The sequence below is a fragment of the Mytilus californianus genome, unplaced genomic scaffold, assembly GCF_021869535.1.
Source record: "Mytilus californianus isolate M0D057914Y unplaced genomic scaffold, xbMytCali1.0.p SCAF_5, whole genome shotgun sequence".
NCBI classification, from domain to species: domain Eukaryota; kingdom Metazoa; phylum Mollusca; class Bivalvia; order Mytilida; family Mytilidae; genus Mytilus; species Mytilus californianus.
The window spans coordinates 105,892,272-105,912,436 of NW_026262701.1; the positions used below are offsets into that span (position 1 = coordinate 105,892,272).

At 30.5% G+C, this 20,165-nt stretch overlaps 1 protein-coding gene across 1 annotated transcript in view; it reads left to right on the forward strand.

Moving 5' to 3' along the window:
* The window catches only part of LOC127700466 (ATP-dependent DNA helicase Q4-like), a 243,950-nt gene that overhangs the window by 45,758 nt on the left and 178,027 nt on the right, over positions 1-20,165 (forward strand). The window contains exon 11 of the mRNA XM_052203957.1: positions 11,739-11,901. Within this exon, the coding sequence (XP_052059917.1) occupies positions 11,739-11,901 (163 nt within the window). The remainder of the gene's footprint in view (positions 1-11,738; positions 11,902-20,165) is intronic.

Below are 20,165 nucleotides of genomic sequence, written 5' to 3' on the forward strand. Positions count from 1 at the left end.
GGTTAGCTTAACTTCAATGTTTCATTATATGAAGTTATATTTGAGCTTCGTCTCCAATGTAGCTTAAATAAATGATATATAACAAGTTCTTGTCAATTTTGAATATTTTTTTTTTACATCAATTGTTGCTTAGCAAAACAGAGCCTACAATTTTATTTGGAACTAAAATTGAAAACATGCATATACTGTAAACTTTGAACCAGTTTAGGGTTAATTTTTGGCCTAAAATATGATGGTTTTTGTCGAGCCTGCGACTTTTGTCGCAGAAAGCTCGACAAAGGGATAGCGATCCGGCGGCGGCGGCGGCGTTAGCTAACTTCTTAAAAGCTTTATATTTTAGAAGATGGAAGACCTGGATGCTTCATACTTTGTATATGGATGCCTCATGTTACGAAGTTTCCGTCAGTCACATGTCCAATGTCCTTGACCTCATTTTCATGGTTCAGAGACTACTTGAAAAAAAAGTTCAGATTTTTTGTAATGTTAAATTCTCTCTTATTATAAGTAATAGGATAACTATATTTGGTATGTGCGTACCTTGCAAGGTCCTCATGCCCGTCAGACAGTTTTCACTTGACCTCGACCTCATTTCATGGATCAGTGAACAAGGTTAAGTTTTCGTGGTCAAGTCCATATCTCAGATACTATAAGCAATAGGTCTAGTATATTCGGTGTATGGAAGGACTGTAAGGTGTACATGTCCAACTGGCAAGTGTCATCTGACCTTGACCTCATTTTCATGGTTCAGTGGTTATAGTTAAGTTTTTGTGTTTTGGTCTGTTTTTCTTATACTGTATGCAATAGGTCTACTATATTTGGTGTATGGAATGATTGTAAGGTGTACATGTCTAGCTGGCAGGTGTCATCTGACCTTGACCTCATTTTCATGGTTCAGTGGTCAAAGTTAAGTTTTTGAGTTTTGGTCTTTCTTTCTAATACTGCATGCAATAGGTCAGCTATATTTGGTGTATGGAATGATTGTAAGGTGTACATGTCTAGCTGGCAGGTGTCATCTTACCTTGACCTCATTTTCATGGTTCAGTGGTCAAAGTTAAGTTTTTGAGTTTTGGTCTTTTTTTCTAATACTATATGCAATAGTTCAACTATATTTGGTGTATGGAAATATTTTATGATCTATATGTCAGTCACGCAGGTTTTATTTGACCTTGACCTCATTTTCAAGGTTCATTGCTCAGTGTTAAGTTTTTGTGTTTTCGTCTGTTTTTCTTAAACTATAAGCAATAGGTCAACTATATTTGTTGTATGGAAGAATTGTTAGCTGTACATGCCTGCCTAGCATGGTTCATCTGACCTTGACCTCATTTTCATGGTTCATTGGTCAATGTTTAGTTTACTTGGTTAATGTTAAGTTTATGTGACAGTTGTAATAAAGCTTTATATTTAGGACTATCAACATAATATCAATGATTAGTAAAGAAGGCGAGACATTTCAGCGTGTGCACTCTTGTAAATAACTTAAAAATGCTCAGAACATAGATGAATATATATGGGGGGAAAAACCCAAATAAAAAATGGTTTTCACAGTTATGACTTCACGATAGTGTCATATACCAGCATTTGTTAAAATGATGAAAAGCGATTTAAAAAAAATTTTTTTTTTACATATTAACTTGACAGCATATTAAAAGAGCATTGGCAGAAAGATGATCAAGTTATTGCAAAGAAACAACTGAAGCTGAACGTCTGCCCACACACTTGCAATACTACACTGCCAATGCTCTTAATATTTTAATAAGTTGTTACTGATGACAAAATGGAGGTCAAGTTTAATATTGACTATTTTTACTGGTGCTGTTCTGGAGCTATGGTCCTTGATTGATTAGAAATGGCACATTATGTTGATCCTGTGCTATAACATGACAATGCTTAATCTAATCCCTTTCAGATTTTAATAATATGTTGTTTTTCATGAAGAAAAAAAGGTCGAAGATAGGGTTTGACAATGTTCACTTTTAACCTTAAGGAGTTATGGCCCTTGATTGCTTGTAAAATTAATGAAACTAATAAATGTAAGAAAACTCAGTTTGCAGTTGACTTCCTTTAAATGTAAAGATTTCATGAACACCCAATAGCCAAACAGAGGTTTATAATGAAATTTTGTTAGAAGGGGACATAGAGTGAGGGTACCAAAATTGCACCTATTTTGACTGTTTTTTTTCACCTATGTTTATTTAAGAATCAGACAAAATTTTGGATTCTGTGTATATTTGGACATGAATTGTTTTTAACAATAAAGTTCCACAAATTTAGTTTTGAATCCATACTGGATCATATATAGAAAAATAGGTTTGAAACAACCTCCAAACGACTGTAGATTCTGTAATCAGGAGTAATTAAACTGCATACATGCTTAATTTTACATTTTTAAAATCGAATAACTGATGTTTCCTTTTATTTCTCCAAATTTTTAGAACAATTTGACAATAGTCCCTACTTATTATGCATTTTGGAAGAAATGGATGCATAGGACATATTTTAATTGCTCAGTTTTAATAGTTGACTTTTTGTGGACATTGCATGTCACATTTGGTTTATATTTTTCTTTTTTTTCACTGGATACTTCATCCGTTGATATATAATGGTACTGTTTTGTTAATGATTAAACATATTTGGCCATGTTGAAATACATACATTAAGGCAAATTATAAAAATACAAATTGTTTTAGTTTCTAAGAAAACCTGTAAGACTTTTGCTGCTTTCTTTACAAAATTGGTGCAAATTGGGTACTGTGATGTTACATCTATAATGTGGATTTGCAACTCCTTTTACACACCATGACAAAAATAACTAGTCTTGCTTATATTTTGTACAGAAAATGAAGTTATGCACTTTCTTATTTTTATTTTTGTTTACATTGGTTTCTAGGGTTTCCCATTATCAAACAAGGAAAGTAGGTGACAGTCATGTCTTTCTATGAAGACTTACATTCAAGTTTTTAATGAAATTGAAGATAGATATAGACTTACAGTACAAATTTGAATGTCAAACTTTCAGACATTAGAGGAAATTATGGAAACCTTGACATTTTTTGTCAGTCTTCTAAACATTAGTTTTATTAGATTTTTTTTAACTGTTTAAAAAGATAAATCACTGAACAGTTTACGTGAATTCCTGCAATAACTGCTTTAACTTATTGTATAGAGCTTGATAATTCAGAAGTAAGAAGCCCCAGACAATAAAATTGCTGTAAATGGACAGCTTAAATGTCTGAGTGCTTTATGGCAGTTGCCCCAGAGATTGTTTTAAGGTTAATTGACTTCCTAAAGTCAATATTATTTTTTTAAGATTAGTTAGTTATTAACTGGAAAAACATTTTTTTTTGGTAATACATGTATTTGAACTATAATTGTCCTATGGAATCATTGTAAGATGTATACTGTGAACCAACTAATTTTGTGAGCAATTTATTTTCATGACTTTGCAAGTAGAAAAATAACGTGAATATAAATAGTCCTGAATATCTAAAACTTGGATCTTTTCTTATTTAACTACATCGCGAAATTAAATTGCTGCAAAGTGGGTTAGAAAGGGCTGAATGCAAAATAAAGTATTTTGCGAAAATAAGTTGGTTTACAATAGATGGGTTATGTTCTTCTCATATATTTTATGATGGTATAATTCTAAACCCCTAACAGGAGGGATTGTGCCTGATATTCATATGATGAAGACATAATCTTTCAATCAGTTTAATTGAGGTCTGGAGCTGGCATGTCAGTAACTGCTAGTAGTCTGTTGTTATTTATGTATTATTGTCATTTTGTTTATTTTCTTTTGTTTCCTATTCTGACATCGGACTCGGACTTCTCTTAAACTGAGTTTTACTGTGCGTACTGTTGTACGTTTGTTTTTTCTACATTGGCTAGAGGTATAGGGGGAGGGTTGAGATCTCAAAAAACATGTTTAACTTCGCCGCATTTTTGCGCCTGTCCCAAGTCAAGAGCCTCTGGCCTTTGTTAGTCTTGTATCATTTTTAATTTTAGTTTCTTGTGTATAATTTGGAGTTTAGTATGGCGTCCATTATCACTGAACTAGTATACATATTTGTTTAGGGGCCAGCTGAAGGACTCCTCCGGGTGCGGGAGTTTCTCGCTGCATTGAAGACCCATTGGTGGCCTTCGACTGTTGTCTGCTCTATGGTCGGGTTGTTGTCTCTTTGACACATTCCCCATTTCCATTCTCAATTTTATCTAATATGCATCGACCTTGTCCTCTTTCTATGGTTAAGTATATACCCACTCATGGAGTCGGTGGTATCCGGCATTCCTCTTGTCTCTCGATCCATTTGTCTTTTCTTTTGTCTGTTTGTCCTTTTGTCCTTTATAAAGCTCATTTGTCCAAATTTACTCTGCACCTGTATTATTGAATGATTTGATATTTGGTCTGGAACTTTTTAATGATGAGTTGTATTGTTGAAGGGATGTTCAGATATGTCAGACTGTCACTTCTTGTGTGACAATAATTTGTCAAATTTTTATGAAACCTTCTGAGAAGGAAATTGTTTGTTACATATTTGACAGCTTCTGTATTAAGGAATGATTTGAAATTTGGCCTGAAATTTCATTATGATTAAGTGAGTTTCATATCTGCAGGGGAGAGAACTTCTGTTTGATTATACTTTGATTATTTATGCCCACTGAGCATGAACTTTTTCATTAATGTCTAATAACTAGTGGGGGTATACTCTGCAGACATCGTCTACAACTTTTTGTTGGTTAATATGAAAATAAGAAGATGTAGTATGATTGCCAATACGACAAATCTCCACCAGAGACTAATTGACGTGGAAGTTAGCAACTATAATGTTCGTTTTAATGCTAAGGTCAGTTTAATCAGTTAAATTGAATTATATGCCAACCAAATTCCAAGGTAATTATATAGGTTGACCAACTTGACAGAATCTCATATATATGGGTAGTTCAATTTGTCCTTGTCCAAAATATGTCTGAAATACTTTCCACTGGAATTTAGGCAAACAAAAAACTTTCTATCAATGTAAAGTTTTTGTAAGAAAAAATGGTTACTTTTGAAATCTCAAGAAGAGATTTTATATGAATTTATAGGGTTAAATATACTTACCATGAAATTACATTTATATTATATAGAATATGTTTGCTTTCAGAACATGTTCTCATCGCAATTAACTAGGTGATTAAAAATTACATCCATAAGATGTACTCACCTACGTCATAATTTACCTGTGTAACACACAATATCTTCAGTTTTAATTTGTCGTTTAATTGAATAATTACAATTGTGTGAAAACAAAAAACTGAATTTATACTAGGGATGGTGGTGGATTGTGGTAAGTATATTTAACCCTATAAATTCATATAAAATCTCTTCTTGAGATTTCAAAAGTAACCATTTTATATGAATTTGGTTAAATATACTTACCATGAAATTACATTTATATTATATAGAATATTCATTGATTAACAAGCAGTGTTTTATTTTGGTGGAGGATAAATTCTCTAACACATATACAATTTCCAACATGTAAAAAACTATGTCAAAATTGATAAAAAATAACTCCACTAAATTTTGTAAATACTGAAATTAGTCAAAACCGAAATTACAAAATTTAAATTTATTACACAATAAAGCTATGCTGTATAACTATATGTATCAATGGCAAAACTCTGCAGATTGCATAAATAAAAACTTGCAAAAATAGACTCGAATAAATAATCTGCAGGCCAGTATAGAAATTATTTCATTAAAGCTCCTACATTATGAGTTAAATGTGTTGTAATATTATTGCAACAGTAAATGAGCATTTATTTTATTTATTTTTTAATTTGTCATGTGAATAGGTTGTTCTTATTGCTTGTACAAATGACAAGAAGTAATCCAACCTTAGTATCATTTACTTTTCAACTTTGAAATATTAGTTTTCAAAACTTTAGTTTATTTAAAAACAATTAGCTTCTATCTAATTTTCCATTGTTTTCTCTATAGTTTTATATAACAACAGAGAATATATGACTGCTGATCATTATCAATATCTTTCAAAATAAATTCTTTTCTGCTTAATTGTCAAAGAATTATAATCAATTAGAATATTCTTTGTAAATAAGTGTCCTTACCAACAAAGTATAATAAAGACTCAAACGAAAGTTGTTTCATGATTATGCTAAATCTGGATCAATCTATAAACTTTTTTGAAGTTACAGTCTCCTTGAGTACATATTCTTCTAGATATACTACTCTTGTTAATATCTAATAGATTTAGAAAGAAAATATTTTTTGTCAAGAGAAGTCCTGCATTATAGGAATGACATGATAACTTTCCTAAGTTAACCAACTAAATTTTAAAGTCTGATAGAAATTTCTATGAGTGGTAGAACTTTTGAATACAATGTCTACCAGTCCAACAATGAGCAAACATTATCTTTCTGTTTCGTATTAGACTACTTAAGTGTAAAAATAAAGAAAATGGACAAATCAGTGGAAATGTTTTAGTATACATGTTTTCCAATGGTATCATAATGCTTCTACAGAGCATTTGGATGTTGAGCAAGCCAAAACTGTTGTCCTAATAAACCAAAAAGAATGCTGACAGATGAGTTTCTCAAACTATGAAAAAATCTGTCTGTCAATGTTGTTCTGACATTTCTAATTAATATCTCACAAGGGTATACTGTCTAAAATGTGAACCTTAAGCCACGATTGTTTTTAAAGTATAAATTGCCATGCACAGATCCAAATTTAAAGAAATAAAAGTTTGACATATTGAACAACTCTTAAACTGTTGCTTTTGACAATTGTTTTTATTTGTTTCAGAAAATATTTCGCAATCAGAAATACTAACATGCAACATGTCAAATTTAGTTCTATACATGTATTTAAAGAAAACACATGTTTGACAATATGGAAAACACTTGTACTAGCTTGTTTTTGATAAGTGTTCTTAGTTGTTTAAGAAATGGTTTCACAATCAGAAATGCTCATTTCATTTCTCTCTTAGTTCACCTTATCTGAATTCTATACATTCTGATATGGTTCAATATAAACTTACCAAAACACTTTTGGTATTATTTTTGTGACTTCAACCCAGTCATTTGGTTAAACTAAAAGTCACTCAGAAAAATTTTGCATTTGTCCACAGATTTGACAAAACAAAATGAATGGGATTTATATAATCACATCTTTCAAAACAATATTGAATAAACATTTAAACTAACTGTTAATAAACACATTTCAATTTTGTCTAGTATATTCTTGCATAAAATACTAACTCTATGCCAGATATTTAATATTATTTCTGCAACTGCAAAAGTTGTTAGATAATTGTCTGGTCATTATAAAAATTGAATAGTGAATACCCTCAATTTTGGGATTAAATCACACCCAATCTATTTGGAAACCTTCCTACATGTAGATAAGTCACAACTTGACTTTGACAAGACTAGAATTTTTGTACTCTTTGTGTAATAATGAACAAAAATAAAAATAAACAGTGATTTATTAAATTTAGATATTTACAAATGTCTTGCACTTGTAATCATGGAATTATCGTATTGCATTTTACTTCCACTTACTAACAGACTATTTAATGTTATTTGCTAACTATTAATCAGTCTTTTAAATAAACTGCTTTTCATGTATTTTGCTTTTAGATTAACTGTTTCTACAGGTGCTAAAATATGAGAAGCAATTGAATATATATATATATGTTTATTGGTACAATGTAGCCCAAAAGACCTCTTCTTTTTCCTGCATCTTGTAAAGACTGGCTAAAAAGAAGATTTATATAAAGAGATGTATTAGATAGTTCATTGCTCAATCTTGTAAACTACTCTAATCTCCACGTCAATGTCTAGTATTTTTAATGAATCTTGCATCAACAATGCTTTATATTTTCTGTATTTATTTAGTAATATTTTACTAGTTATATCTAATTTGTGCAAAATCTATATGATATGCCTTTATTCTTAATCTTAATTCTCAAAAAACAAATCTTAATGATAATCTAGTTTTTTTTTTATATATCAGTATCTTTGAGTCCTCTATAGTTCAGCTTTCTAATTCAATATAAACTTGAGGAAAATCTTGTAGCAGTTTGATTAGCTGTTTTAACTAGCAATCTCACATTTAGATTGAAAACAGACCCAATGAAGATAGCAGAATCTTGTCAAACTTGTTGTCATTGCTCTGAAAACAAGACGTAAAGGCTATTTTCTATCTTTTAAAGAGCTTCCCAAAAATCTCTTCCTTTCATGATTGGCAGATACATGTATTATTTTTCAGTGATTCTCATATGGTGAGGGTAAAATATACCCTTAAGTCTTATGTTATCACCTTTTTGTGTACTTAAGGCAAAAAAGCACAAGTACATATTATATGTCATATGCATTGGCAATGTACACTCTGATTTATGTAATCAAAATATAAGCCATTTCCGTGAATCGAGTCTTTGTGAAATGCACCATAATGGAAATGATCCCCTAAACTCTTCTGAACCCAAGAGACAACCTAATGTTTACTTAAAAACATATAAAAATCTGTGTTTCATTAATGCACACAAACAACCAATTGGTCATAGCAGTACATACTGATAATATTAATGTTCTTCTTGTCAGTAATAAACTGACCTTGAAAATAAAAAAAATATAATAGGAGTCGTCACAAGCTATCAACAGGTTTTAGAACGGTGTTCCTTTCTTACTGACTCAACATATTAGTAGTTTCTTAACATCTGTAAGAGAATAATTTATCAGTAAAGAAAAATTTACAGCAGGTTCCTGCTCCCAGAAAATATTTCAGGCTTCTAAGAATTTACTGTCCTGATTAAATCTGGACATAATTATAAATTTTGTGTATTGACATGTTTAAACTACATACACATTTGTAAGTACTAAATAACTCTGTACTATTTCAGTGTTTTTTATCCGTCTTGACCTTTTGCAGACACTCTTTCAATAATCTGAACTGTTAGTTCATCACAAAAATCAATGTGCAACCAAAAATTAGCTAAGATCAAAATGTGTGTTGTACTAAACATGCAACCTGCTTGTGCTTGCAAGTTGTTTTAAATACAATAAAGGTTGACCTACGTTATCTAGATGAAACGATTTCTACAACAATCAGATAGACCTGGACTAAAATTCACTATTCTGATTCGATTTAATTTTATTTCAGTACGTCAAATACTAAAAATTGTATTTCCAAGAATGATCTATGCTCCTTAAATATCAATGTGCGATCAATTAATAATTATGATTTTTAGGAAAGATCAAATCTGTACAATGCATGCAAGGTACAGATCCAAAATCATGCATGTTGTTCTAGTTCCTACGTTCCCTGGATGAAACGATGTCAACATTAATCAGATAGACTTGGGCAAAATCCCTATTCTAAATTTTATTTTATTTGTGTTGTATCAACCACTTTCTATTTTCAGTAAATATGGTATATGTTCCCTAATTGGAAGGCTAACCAAATAAACATAATCAGTTCTGGGCAAATTCCCTATTCTGATTGTGATTTATCTATCTACTTTTAATAGTAGTATCAACTTTTAGTAGTATCAACTTTGGTCTGTATGGAACGTTATCCAAAATAAAAAACAATCGTTTATGGGCAAATTCCCATTTCTGATTGAAATTTATTGAATCACTTAAGGTTCTAGTGACAATAGTGGTCTACGCTCCCATAAGGACGTTATCCACATTAAAATAATCAGATCTGGTCAAAATACCTATTCTGATTGTAAAATAGTGATGTGTTTACTCCGTTTCGTGTAAAGACTGTAAACAATCAACTGATCCGAACTTAGTGACAATAGTGGTCTACGCTCCCATAAGGACGTTATCCACATTAAAATAATCAGATCTGGTCATAATACCTATTCTGATTGTAATTTAGTGATGTGTTTACTCCGTCTCGTGTAAAGACTGTAAACAATCAACTCATCCGAACTTTCCACTTGACCCGTTTCGTAGTTTGCTCAAAATAGCTAAAATTCGTTCAGCGTGGAGAAGAATTTAAACATACGTTTGTTTTTATAAATGGAGTACTCATGTAACATGTCCGATTATGACAGAAAAGTTCCGCCTTTCCTCACACCGGACTAAAATTTTGAAAATGGCGACTTAGCAAAGGTTAATTTCTAGGTCGTCGTTGTTACAGACTCGTAATGTTGACGTGTATATCAGAAACTTAACAAAAGCGCTGTATAAACATAGAAATAATCGTAAAACGATATTCCAAAAACAAATAATGTTTTTTTATAAAACATAAGGATTTTCAACAGTAGACTGTTAAAAATCCATGTCGACGAGAAACATGCGTTCACTTGAACGCAAAAATTAAAACTGAAGATATTGTGTGTTACACAGGTAAATTATGACGTAGGTGAGTACATCTTACGGATGTAAATTTAATCACCTAGTTAATTGCGATGAGAACATGTTCTGAAAGCAAACATATTCTATATAATATAAATGTAATTTCATGGTAAGTATATTTAACCAAATTCATATAAAATTACCCATGATAATTCACTATCTTATCATGGAATAGAAAAGTATGTTTTATAAATGTTTTGATTGTTTTGCAACAGTTTTATTGGCATCCATTTTTAAAAATTTCTGAGTTCCTTGGAAAGTGAAAAGTACCAATAGAGAACATGAAATATCTTTGGTCCAATTTTACAATAGGAAATGCATTTAGAAATTGAATGTACAATCTTTTGTTGCTTTTTTTTTGGATGAAAAAGATTAAAAAAAGTTTTTACTATTGAACATTTTTAAAAGTGTACTGTCATTCAGTAAAGTTTAATGCTCTAAATCTTTAAAACTGCAAAAAATGCATGACATCTTATTACTTGTAGGAAAATATGTCAATTTTAAACAGTATCTCTCTTAATTTTGCAAGGTATCTGATCCTGGTACCACTGCATATAGCACAGAAAGTGTAAATTGTTTTCATGATTTGCATAAAACTACTGTTAAAATACTAAATGACACATCTAATTAAGGTTTGTGACAGAGATAATTGAATAAGTTATTTTTGGTGCAAATGTTGTGAAAAGCACAATATTCCGGTAAAAAAACCTTCAGACATTAATTCAGAATAGCCAGTAATTGACTGGTAAATGACTTCAGTAAGGTGATCATACTTTAGGATTTATTATCCTTTTTGGTCCTTTTTGGTCCTTTATTTTTATTTTTTTTTTTGGCTAATATCATGAAATCTGCAATTGATTTGTTAAAACAAATAGATAACTTTGTCTTAATATTCTGTAGGTGACCAAGTCAGGCAACAAGTTTTTTTTCGTGCTCCACCTATGATAAAAGGTAATAGGCGGGGATTATTTTTTCGTGTCTTTGTGTATGTCAGTCCCTCAGTATCTCATCAGGTTAAAATTTGGGTTAAAGGTAATTCACCCTGAAATTGTTGTCACTTCAACCTTAAACTTAGTATTTATTATAATGTGAACTTTTTGAAATATATGCAAAATTAGAGTTTGGACAGATTTTGTGGCTCAGTAAACATGGAAATGTGAAATTGTGAACGAGGCAAGGTGTCCTATGGACACTTGACATATTCTTGTTTTACTTGCAAAAATTATTATTCATGAGAAATTCATTCTGGATTGAAGGATTGTTGTAATGAAAGAGGTAACATTTTTTCTTATAAGAACATTTTCACTGAAATAACAAAACTACAATTCTTGCCTTTATTCATTTATTAATGTTTCCTTTATCTGTAGGCATTGATAGGATTGTTACAAGGTGACAGATTTTCACAGTGTGAATCTATTATTCTGTACTGTACTAGACGTGATACCACTGAAAGACTAGCAACCCTCATACGTACAAGTCTGCAGGATCAGAAGGGAGAGAACTGGACAGGAGATCGTACAAAGAGAAAAGGTTAGGACATATAAAGGGATATCATGATTGCTAGTGACTTCTAATATAAAAACAAGGAGATGTGGTATGATTGCCAATGAGACAACTATCCACCAGAGTTCAAATAAGTTGGTCCAAATCTATTTCTCGACCATCACTTATGAAATTCATTAAAACAAATCACATGAAATTGACTTTCAATAGAACCTTTTATGCTAACCTTGGACTAATTTTGACCATGCAAAATGACTGCCATGATGTAAATGCAGCAGTTTCATAAACAAATTTGCTGTAATACGTTCATAAAAAATATCAAGGAAAATATAGGATTTTTCTTTTACATTAAACTGACTCATATGTAAATCCTACTGCAGTATTCTATAAATATTCTCCTTCCATTTCACAGCTGGCTGATTGTTTTAGCATTTATTATTACTTAAATGTAGTATTTCCTGTAACATGTAACTAGCATTTCCTGTTATAACTATGGGGTACAAGCATTTGATTCTATTAGTTTATATTGTTAAACCAGTTGTTATACTGAATGTAAAATCACTGTTCCTTCTTCATATTGACAATGATGAATTAAAAGGGCAGTTTGTACATGCTTATGTGCTTTAAAGACAAATAGGTTAAATACCCAAAGCCTGATTAATCCTGGTTGTTTGTTAGTCTGTTAACTATTTTGAAACACTGAGAATTTAAAGTCTGTATATATCACTAAGGTTAATAAGCTTGGACAAATTGGAGAACTAAATAGTGCATTATTTAATGCAGATGCACTTTCAGCATCCTCATTAAGTAATGATGTAAAAGTGCATACAAATTTAAAAGGGTTCATTCAAATACGAATGTAATTGCTTTTGTAATCGTTCCATCTCTGACAATTGATTAGGAAGTCTTTTGCTATGCATACTTTTTTTCAATTGTACTGTCCTTGTATTTGAATGTTTTTTGCATATTTTTGTACATTTTGTTCATCTTTGAATTTCGATTAGAAATGTTACTTTTGAAAGTGACATGATCTACCACAATTAAACCATTTTAATACAGGAGTTTGATTATTTATGTTTATTTTGGTTAATTAAACTCTTTTTTTTTAATGAACAAAAGGAGATGTGAAGTATATTTCAATAAGGCAGTAGCCCAACAACCCAAATAAGACATCTATTTGAATATATCTGAAAATTCTTGATTTCTTGATAGTTCTTCCATTTTGAAAAAAGGGCCCTTCACTTTTTTGAACACACCCATGCAAACTTTATAAGAAATAAGAGTCAATTTTGATAGTACTTTTTTCTTTTGTCTGCAGTATTGTTCAGAAAAATATTTTCCAGCATTGTACTACATTTTTTCTATTTTTTGTTATTTAACACATTGCAGATATGATGCTACTTTCTGCCAGAGGGCAGACACAACCATTTCCTATTGACAATGATTTCAAGTCAAGCTGCTAACATCACTACCTTTATACTGATACAATTAATTTTGCACTGTTAAATGTTATGGCTTTTTTAATGTTTCTTGAGGGAAAACATTCAAAGTAGATGGAAACTGTCGTTTTATAATTTTGTCATATCTGATGTTAGTTGCTTCTATATTTGTTAGATTGTATACCGATTACTGTAAATTCAGAAATCATTGCGATTTTTGAAAAATGGACAAAAATGCAAGATTCATTATTGCGATTACGGGAAAAGCTGCATACAGATATATGTACATTTGTGTATTAGGTAGCAAAATGCGTAATTTTATTATTGTGATAGTCTCACCTAGACGCATTATTCGCATACATAAAAACATCGCAATAGTTTCTAAATTTATAGTATCTAGTCTGGTTCTATCATCCAGGTAACTTTACTACACAAGATGCCTAAGTTTGGTTTTTAGTAGTCAAGTTTTTCTTCTAAATATGTAAAAAAAAAAAAAAAGCATTTACATATTCAATCTGTATAAAGAATCTGAAGAAATTCCATTTTAAGCAAATAGCTTCTCAAAGAAACAGATAATCACATTACAATTTTGATGAAGAATTTAGTGGTGGCATTTAAAAGTTTTAAGTAAAAAAAGTGATTTAAAATGCTTCTAATGGAGTAAATAAACATTTCACTTAAAGTATGTCATTCTTTCCTACTTTATATGCTTAAGTGACATGTATTAAGTTTTACATTACAGTTCATTTCACTTGATACAGATACAATTAGTGATCTACAATTATATTGACTTACTACAGTATGCATAAAGGATATGATAGCATTCAGTAAAGTAAAGAAGGAAGAAAAGGGTGGTCCAGTTTTAAGACAGCTCACTGATCACTTTTATCTTTTGGACTGAGCACTTACAATTGAGTAAATGTAGTAATTCTCCATTTCCATTCTCAATTTTAATGTATGTCATATTGACTTTCATGACATGTTTACAGGACAAAGATGTGGGAAATACAAACAATATTACCTTTTTTTTGACAAGACTAACTTTTTTTTCTATTTTGAGATAATTAACAGATGGACCTATGACTTTGAACTACACAAGGGATTTCTAAGAGTTACTAATGTATTAATCCAAAGACTGATGAAGTGGTAATGGGGTGTTATAAATGTCATCACGGATCTGTAACAGAACATGCATTTTACTACTGATTCATTATTACACCACTGTGCCATCTTTATTACATTTATATTTAAGAATAAGAATGGTTCTTTATGCAGTTTTATTTAGAATTTAAAATGTGTTGAGTGAAGCACGTATTGTATGATGTATGGAAAGATTCATACTAAAAAAATTATGCACAGTCAGCAATTTGTGACAACCCTATAAAACTACAAATAAGGAGAAGCATTCAATTCTTATAATTACAAAATAATTCTTTAATCAGGAAATAACAAGCTAAATCAATCTTTTTTCGCTTTTTTTTTTAATAATTCCAACACATTATTGTAACCTTGTCATGGATAGCACCTGCAGTCTTGGATATTGTGTCTTATTTGGACATAAAACATCACTTTGAATTACCATATGGTTGTTGTCTGTCAATGAAAATGATGGAATCCTTATGCAACATCCATGAAATGTAATTATTGAGTCACATAAGGTGTCATGTGTCGTTGTCCTTGTAACACTTTGTTATTATGTAACTCCTTAAAAAAGTGCTTCGACAGAATTAAACCAAACTTAGAAGGTTACCTCTAAAGGACATGAATTAGTGCACTTGTTATTTTGATTTTGGATCAACATGATTTTCAGGATTTCCCACACCAAATTGAAAAAAAGGAATAAGCCATTTCTGTTTTTATCAGTTTGTTAATCCACCACTTCTTGAAAACAGCTCAACAGAATTAAAGCAAAGTGTCACAGAATTTTTCTAAAGGACATGAAAAATATTTTTGTCACACTTTTCTTTGAAACTACTGAAAAGAAGGACTTATCATTTGGTCAGCAGCTTTGATACTGTGATATACTCACAAGGGGAGCTGATTATTTAACTATTTATTGATTTGTACATGACTAGATCATCTTCCTTTGCAAACAATTGAATTTTTTTGGTTAAATCTTTTTAGAGTCAGCAACCTTCTACAAGATGTATAGACATCTCTGATCTCTACTGAAAGCTCAAGTATCAAAATAACAAAACAGTTAATCAAGAACGGACAGCTACTAGTCACAAGAAGACAAATTATTACTTCCACTCTGCCTTATAAAACTGAAAAACGACCTTGAATCTCTGGTCACCTTTATATGAATTTTTCAACCATTGAGATGGTTTAAAGTTTAATGACTTATGATTTAGACAGTGTTATTCAGGAATAATTTCCTTTTCCATGTAACAGCATTAAATCTAATGTCAATAAACTTAAAAATACTAATGCAAAAATATAACAATGTGCATGATTCTAATAGCTATAGCTATAGGAAAGGTAACATAAACCAGAACAATTGAAATAATAGTAGACAGTCAAAGACCTGTATCAGCAGGAATATCTCTTGTATAATTGTATTATGAATAGAAAATAACATTGAAATATAAAAATAAGGAGATGTATCAAGTATGATAACTATCCACTAGAGACCAAAAGATTAGGATGTAAACAATTGCAACTATAGGTCACTGTACGACCTTCAACATTGAGCAAAACCCATATTGTAAAAATATCTTTAAGGTCTACATCAAACTTGAAAAAGATTGAATAATAAAAAAAAGTGTGTATTCTTGTATAATTACATTAACATGTATGTTTCTTTAGAATCCGTACCTTTGATTGACTGAAATCATTCGTGAGGCATTCTAATATCAAATTGTATTCTCAATAAAATTCAACATTCATGACAACATCTGCTTCTCATGACAACATCACAACAATGCATAGGAAAACAAACAAAAAATTTGATATAAGAATTGGAATACTTCTTTTGTAATTTTATAGGGTTGTAAAAGCCTTGATCATGCACACATTTTTAGTATGAAGAGCTTTTACACCCAAATAAAATTACAAAAAGAAGCATTCAAGTGTTCATATACTATCTGTTGTCAGAAGAAAAGGCAATGTAGTTTTCTGTTTGTAAAACCACCTGTTCTTCAAACTTAAGGGTCAAGGTAGTTATGTCTCAAGTAGATGTAGCATTACAATAAAATGCTCTTAGATCGTCATATAATCATTAAATACTGTATAGAACTTGTCAGACAGCTGCTGGTATAATTAAAAGTTCATAAGTATTAGGAAAGCAAGCTTTGATGAGTAATTATACCACTTCTGAGTCTGATAGAATAGTCAGGAGGAACTAGTAAGCAGGTGATGACTGATATGGGCATTCACAAAACATTAAAAACATAAACTTAATGGTGCCCTCAAAATTTTAAAATATTTTAATGTACTTTTATTTCTTGCTGTATAAAAATTAACAATTTTCGATATGCACCATTTTTTTGTTTTTCAAAAACCAAACGTCAAAACTAGCTCTGCAAAAAGAAGTCACCGTTTCAAGAAACAAAGAGATTCTATGAATTTATTTGATAAGAGTACAAGTTCTTTAATAAAGCTCTCTTTATTGTTTAAGAGACAGATTAACAACTGACTCTATAAAAAAACAAATTATCTTAGCAAACACAATTTTTTTTCTCAGTTCTGTCTATGTTAACCAGAATTTGTTATGTAAACAGTTAGTGCAAAGAAGCATTCACACAGGGATGAATGATTTAAGATTTTGTAGGACCAGTAACGGAAAACAATGATTGATGTGGTCATCTCTTGTAGTTAATGTTATTTTAGAAGTTCAATGTTTTATTTAAAAATATCAATGTTCATCTTTTAATTGATTAATCTGTACTACTGGTAAATTAATTTTACTTTGATGTTCATTGCAATGCTTTAGTGTCTTTTTTCATTGTTTTGTAAACCATTTTATGTCATTTTTAGTATTATTTTGCTATAATGTTTGATTTTATTTAACATTTATTGTTAATAGACTCAAGAATGGAAAAGTATATTGCCATGTAACAATGGAAGGCTTAGAAATAAAGGAAACATTTAGGTTTTGATGTTAAATGAATGTTTATAATTATAGATCCTATATAGATTCTCTGGTCTAATGCAATTTATGGGACGGATTTTTAATGTTTTTAATGAATGCTATGCACTTTTATAGTTTTTATCACCATAAAACAACAATTGAAATATAGGACAGTCCTTGATTGTTAAAGGTCATATGGTGACATCTAATTGCTTACATCCACTTCATTTGAACTTTGATGGATAGTTGTCTTATTGGCAATCATACCACATCTCCTTATTTTTATATTAATGGGAGATACTAACATCTTCAATGATTCAGTTTCCCATATACAAATTACTGTATAATTAATACTATATATATATGTATATGCTCGGAAACGGGCCCTTTAATTGGATTAAAAAAATATTCCTATTCTTATTCTTCTTATAGAACAACTTTACAGTAAGAAATAGGTCAGGATGTTCCAGAAACATGTGAATAAAAGGAGATGTGTAAAAGTTATTGAAACTGAATAACAGTAAAACAATAAAAGAACAGTGCTCCAATGTCCCCTGCTGATGCACATACTTTATCCGTCCAAGAAGGCAATAATTCCAACAAAAATGCTGTTTCCATTCTCAATTTTATTGTTGTCATGCTAAACATATCCCTGAATGTAATTTAAAGTATCTGATGTCTGACAGATAAAAAAAAAACCTCCCACACCTTACAACTCATCATTGCCAAGCTGTTGACCAAATATAAAGTCATTCTGTTGAGTAGTACTAAAGAAATCTGAACAAACAGACAAACAGATGGACAGACAGACAAGGTGAATCCAACATTAATATAGAGTAATTATATTTTTTTTTGTCATGTGAAATACTCACTTGTTATGAGTTATAGGATAACTATATTTGGTATATGGCTTCCTTGCAAGGTGTATATGTCTGTTAGACCTCAGACCTGCCAACTATTCAACGATTTATTGGGGATATCCTCCATGAGAGGTGTTGACCTGAATTTTGAAATTCTTTATTATACAAACTGAACACCTCAAAACAGGTATTCTAATGAGTTTAGAGGGTATTTAAGCACATACATTAAGTTTACGTGGTCAAGTTTGTATCTCAGGTACAAAAAGCTATAGGTCAACTTTATATGATGTATCAAATGATAAGGGGTGCATGTACAACTGGCAGGTCTCATCTGACCTTGACCTCATTTTCATGGATCATTGATTATGTTAAGTTAATGTGGTATTTGTAGTAAAACCTTCATAATTCAGACTTTGAACATAAATTCAATCATTAAAGTAATGCAGTCAAATCATTTCAGAGAGTGCACTCTTGTTTCCAAGGGTAAATCCTTTAAAGATAATTGATCAGCACTGATTTTAGAACTTGTTGCTGATATAACCAACCTTTGAAATAAATTTTATAAAATCTGGCAAAAATTATACTTATGAGAGCCCTTACTACACTGGACAGATGGACGCACAAATGGAAAATTCTTATGAATTTTATATGTCACAACAATTTATAATTCTGTGTTACAAAAAAGTCATCTAAATTTTATACATCTATACAAATTATAGTTCAGTGTTACAAAAGTCTTATTAATTTTATATGTCACCACAATTTACAATTTAGTGTTAAATACAAAAAAGCCTTATAAATTTTACATGTCACCACACAATATAATTCAGTGTTAAAAACACAAATCAAGCTCATTGTTACAAAAAAAAAGTCAAATCAATTTTTTTATGTCGTCACAAATTATAATTCAGAGATACAAAAAAATCATGAATTTTTTATGTCAGGACATTATAATTCATTGTTACAAAAAAGTTTTCCTTGAAGATATTTTTCGTAATTATGATATTTGGTTACAAAATCTACTGTAATAACCTAGAATTCAGCTTCCAATAGATAATTAACCTCAACCTGATTGTTATGTAACTTACTTTAAAGTATAATTTTATAATCAATATAATTTGATGTGAAATGACATCTTATAATTGTCAGTTCTTTAGATGAAATGAAATTGTCACTTATTTAAAGGCTGATAGCTTGGGGGAAATGCTAAAGAAAAGCTTAATAGATCCTTCATAAGCTAAGGCCAATTTCCTCTCTCTTATATAATTTTCTGCAGAGAATTTACAGTTAAATGAAATTGCATCTGTTTTTGTTTTGAATAATTAACGTACAGATTGACTTTAATGTAACCTCTTCCGTAATGTGTACTTCTTAAATAGAGTTATTAACTAGCATGTCGTTCACTAGAAATTGTTTTAATTAAGTAACATGACATTTGAAAATATAACTTTATAAAGATTTACACAAAAAAATTGCTTCTTTACATAACATTTGCAGATCTATTTTATATCATGGTCTTTGTGATAATTAGCTATATGTCATCATCTTTTCCATTATCATTAGCTCAGTAGTCAGTGCTGCCTTACTGACATGGTGTATAACATATACTGTAAATTTAGAAATTATTGGGAGGTTTTCATTAATGGAATAATGCGACTTGGTAATTATCGCAATAATAAGAAGTCACATTCTGATATCTGACACATATATCTGTATGCAGATTTTCCTTAAATCACAATAATTAATCTTACATTTTTGTTCATTCTTCAAAAATCACAATAATTATAAGCACACAATAATTTCTGAATTAACAGTACTTACTTTAAATTTTTCATTCATAAATTATTAAGAAACTAAGGTTCCAACTCAAGCAGGCAAATTTGACCGTAGATGAATATGGCTATTCTGTTAAGGTCTTTT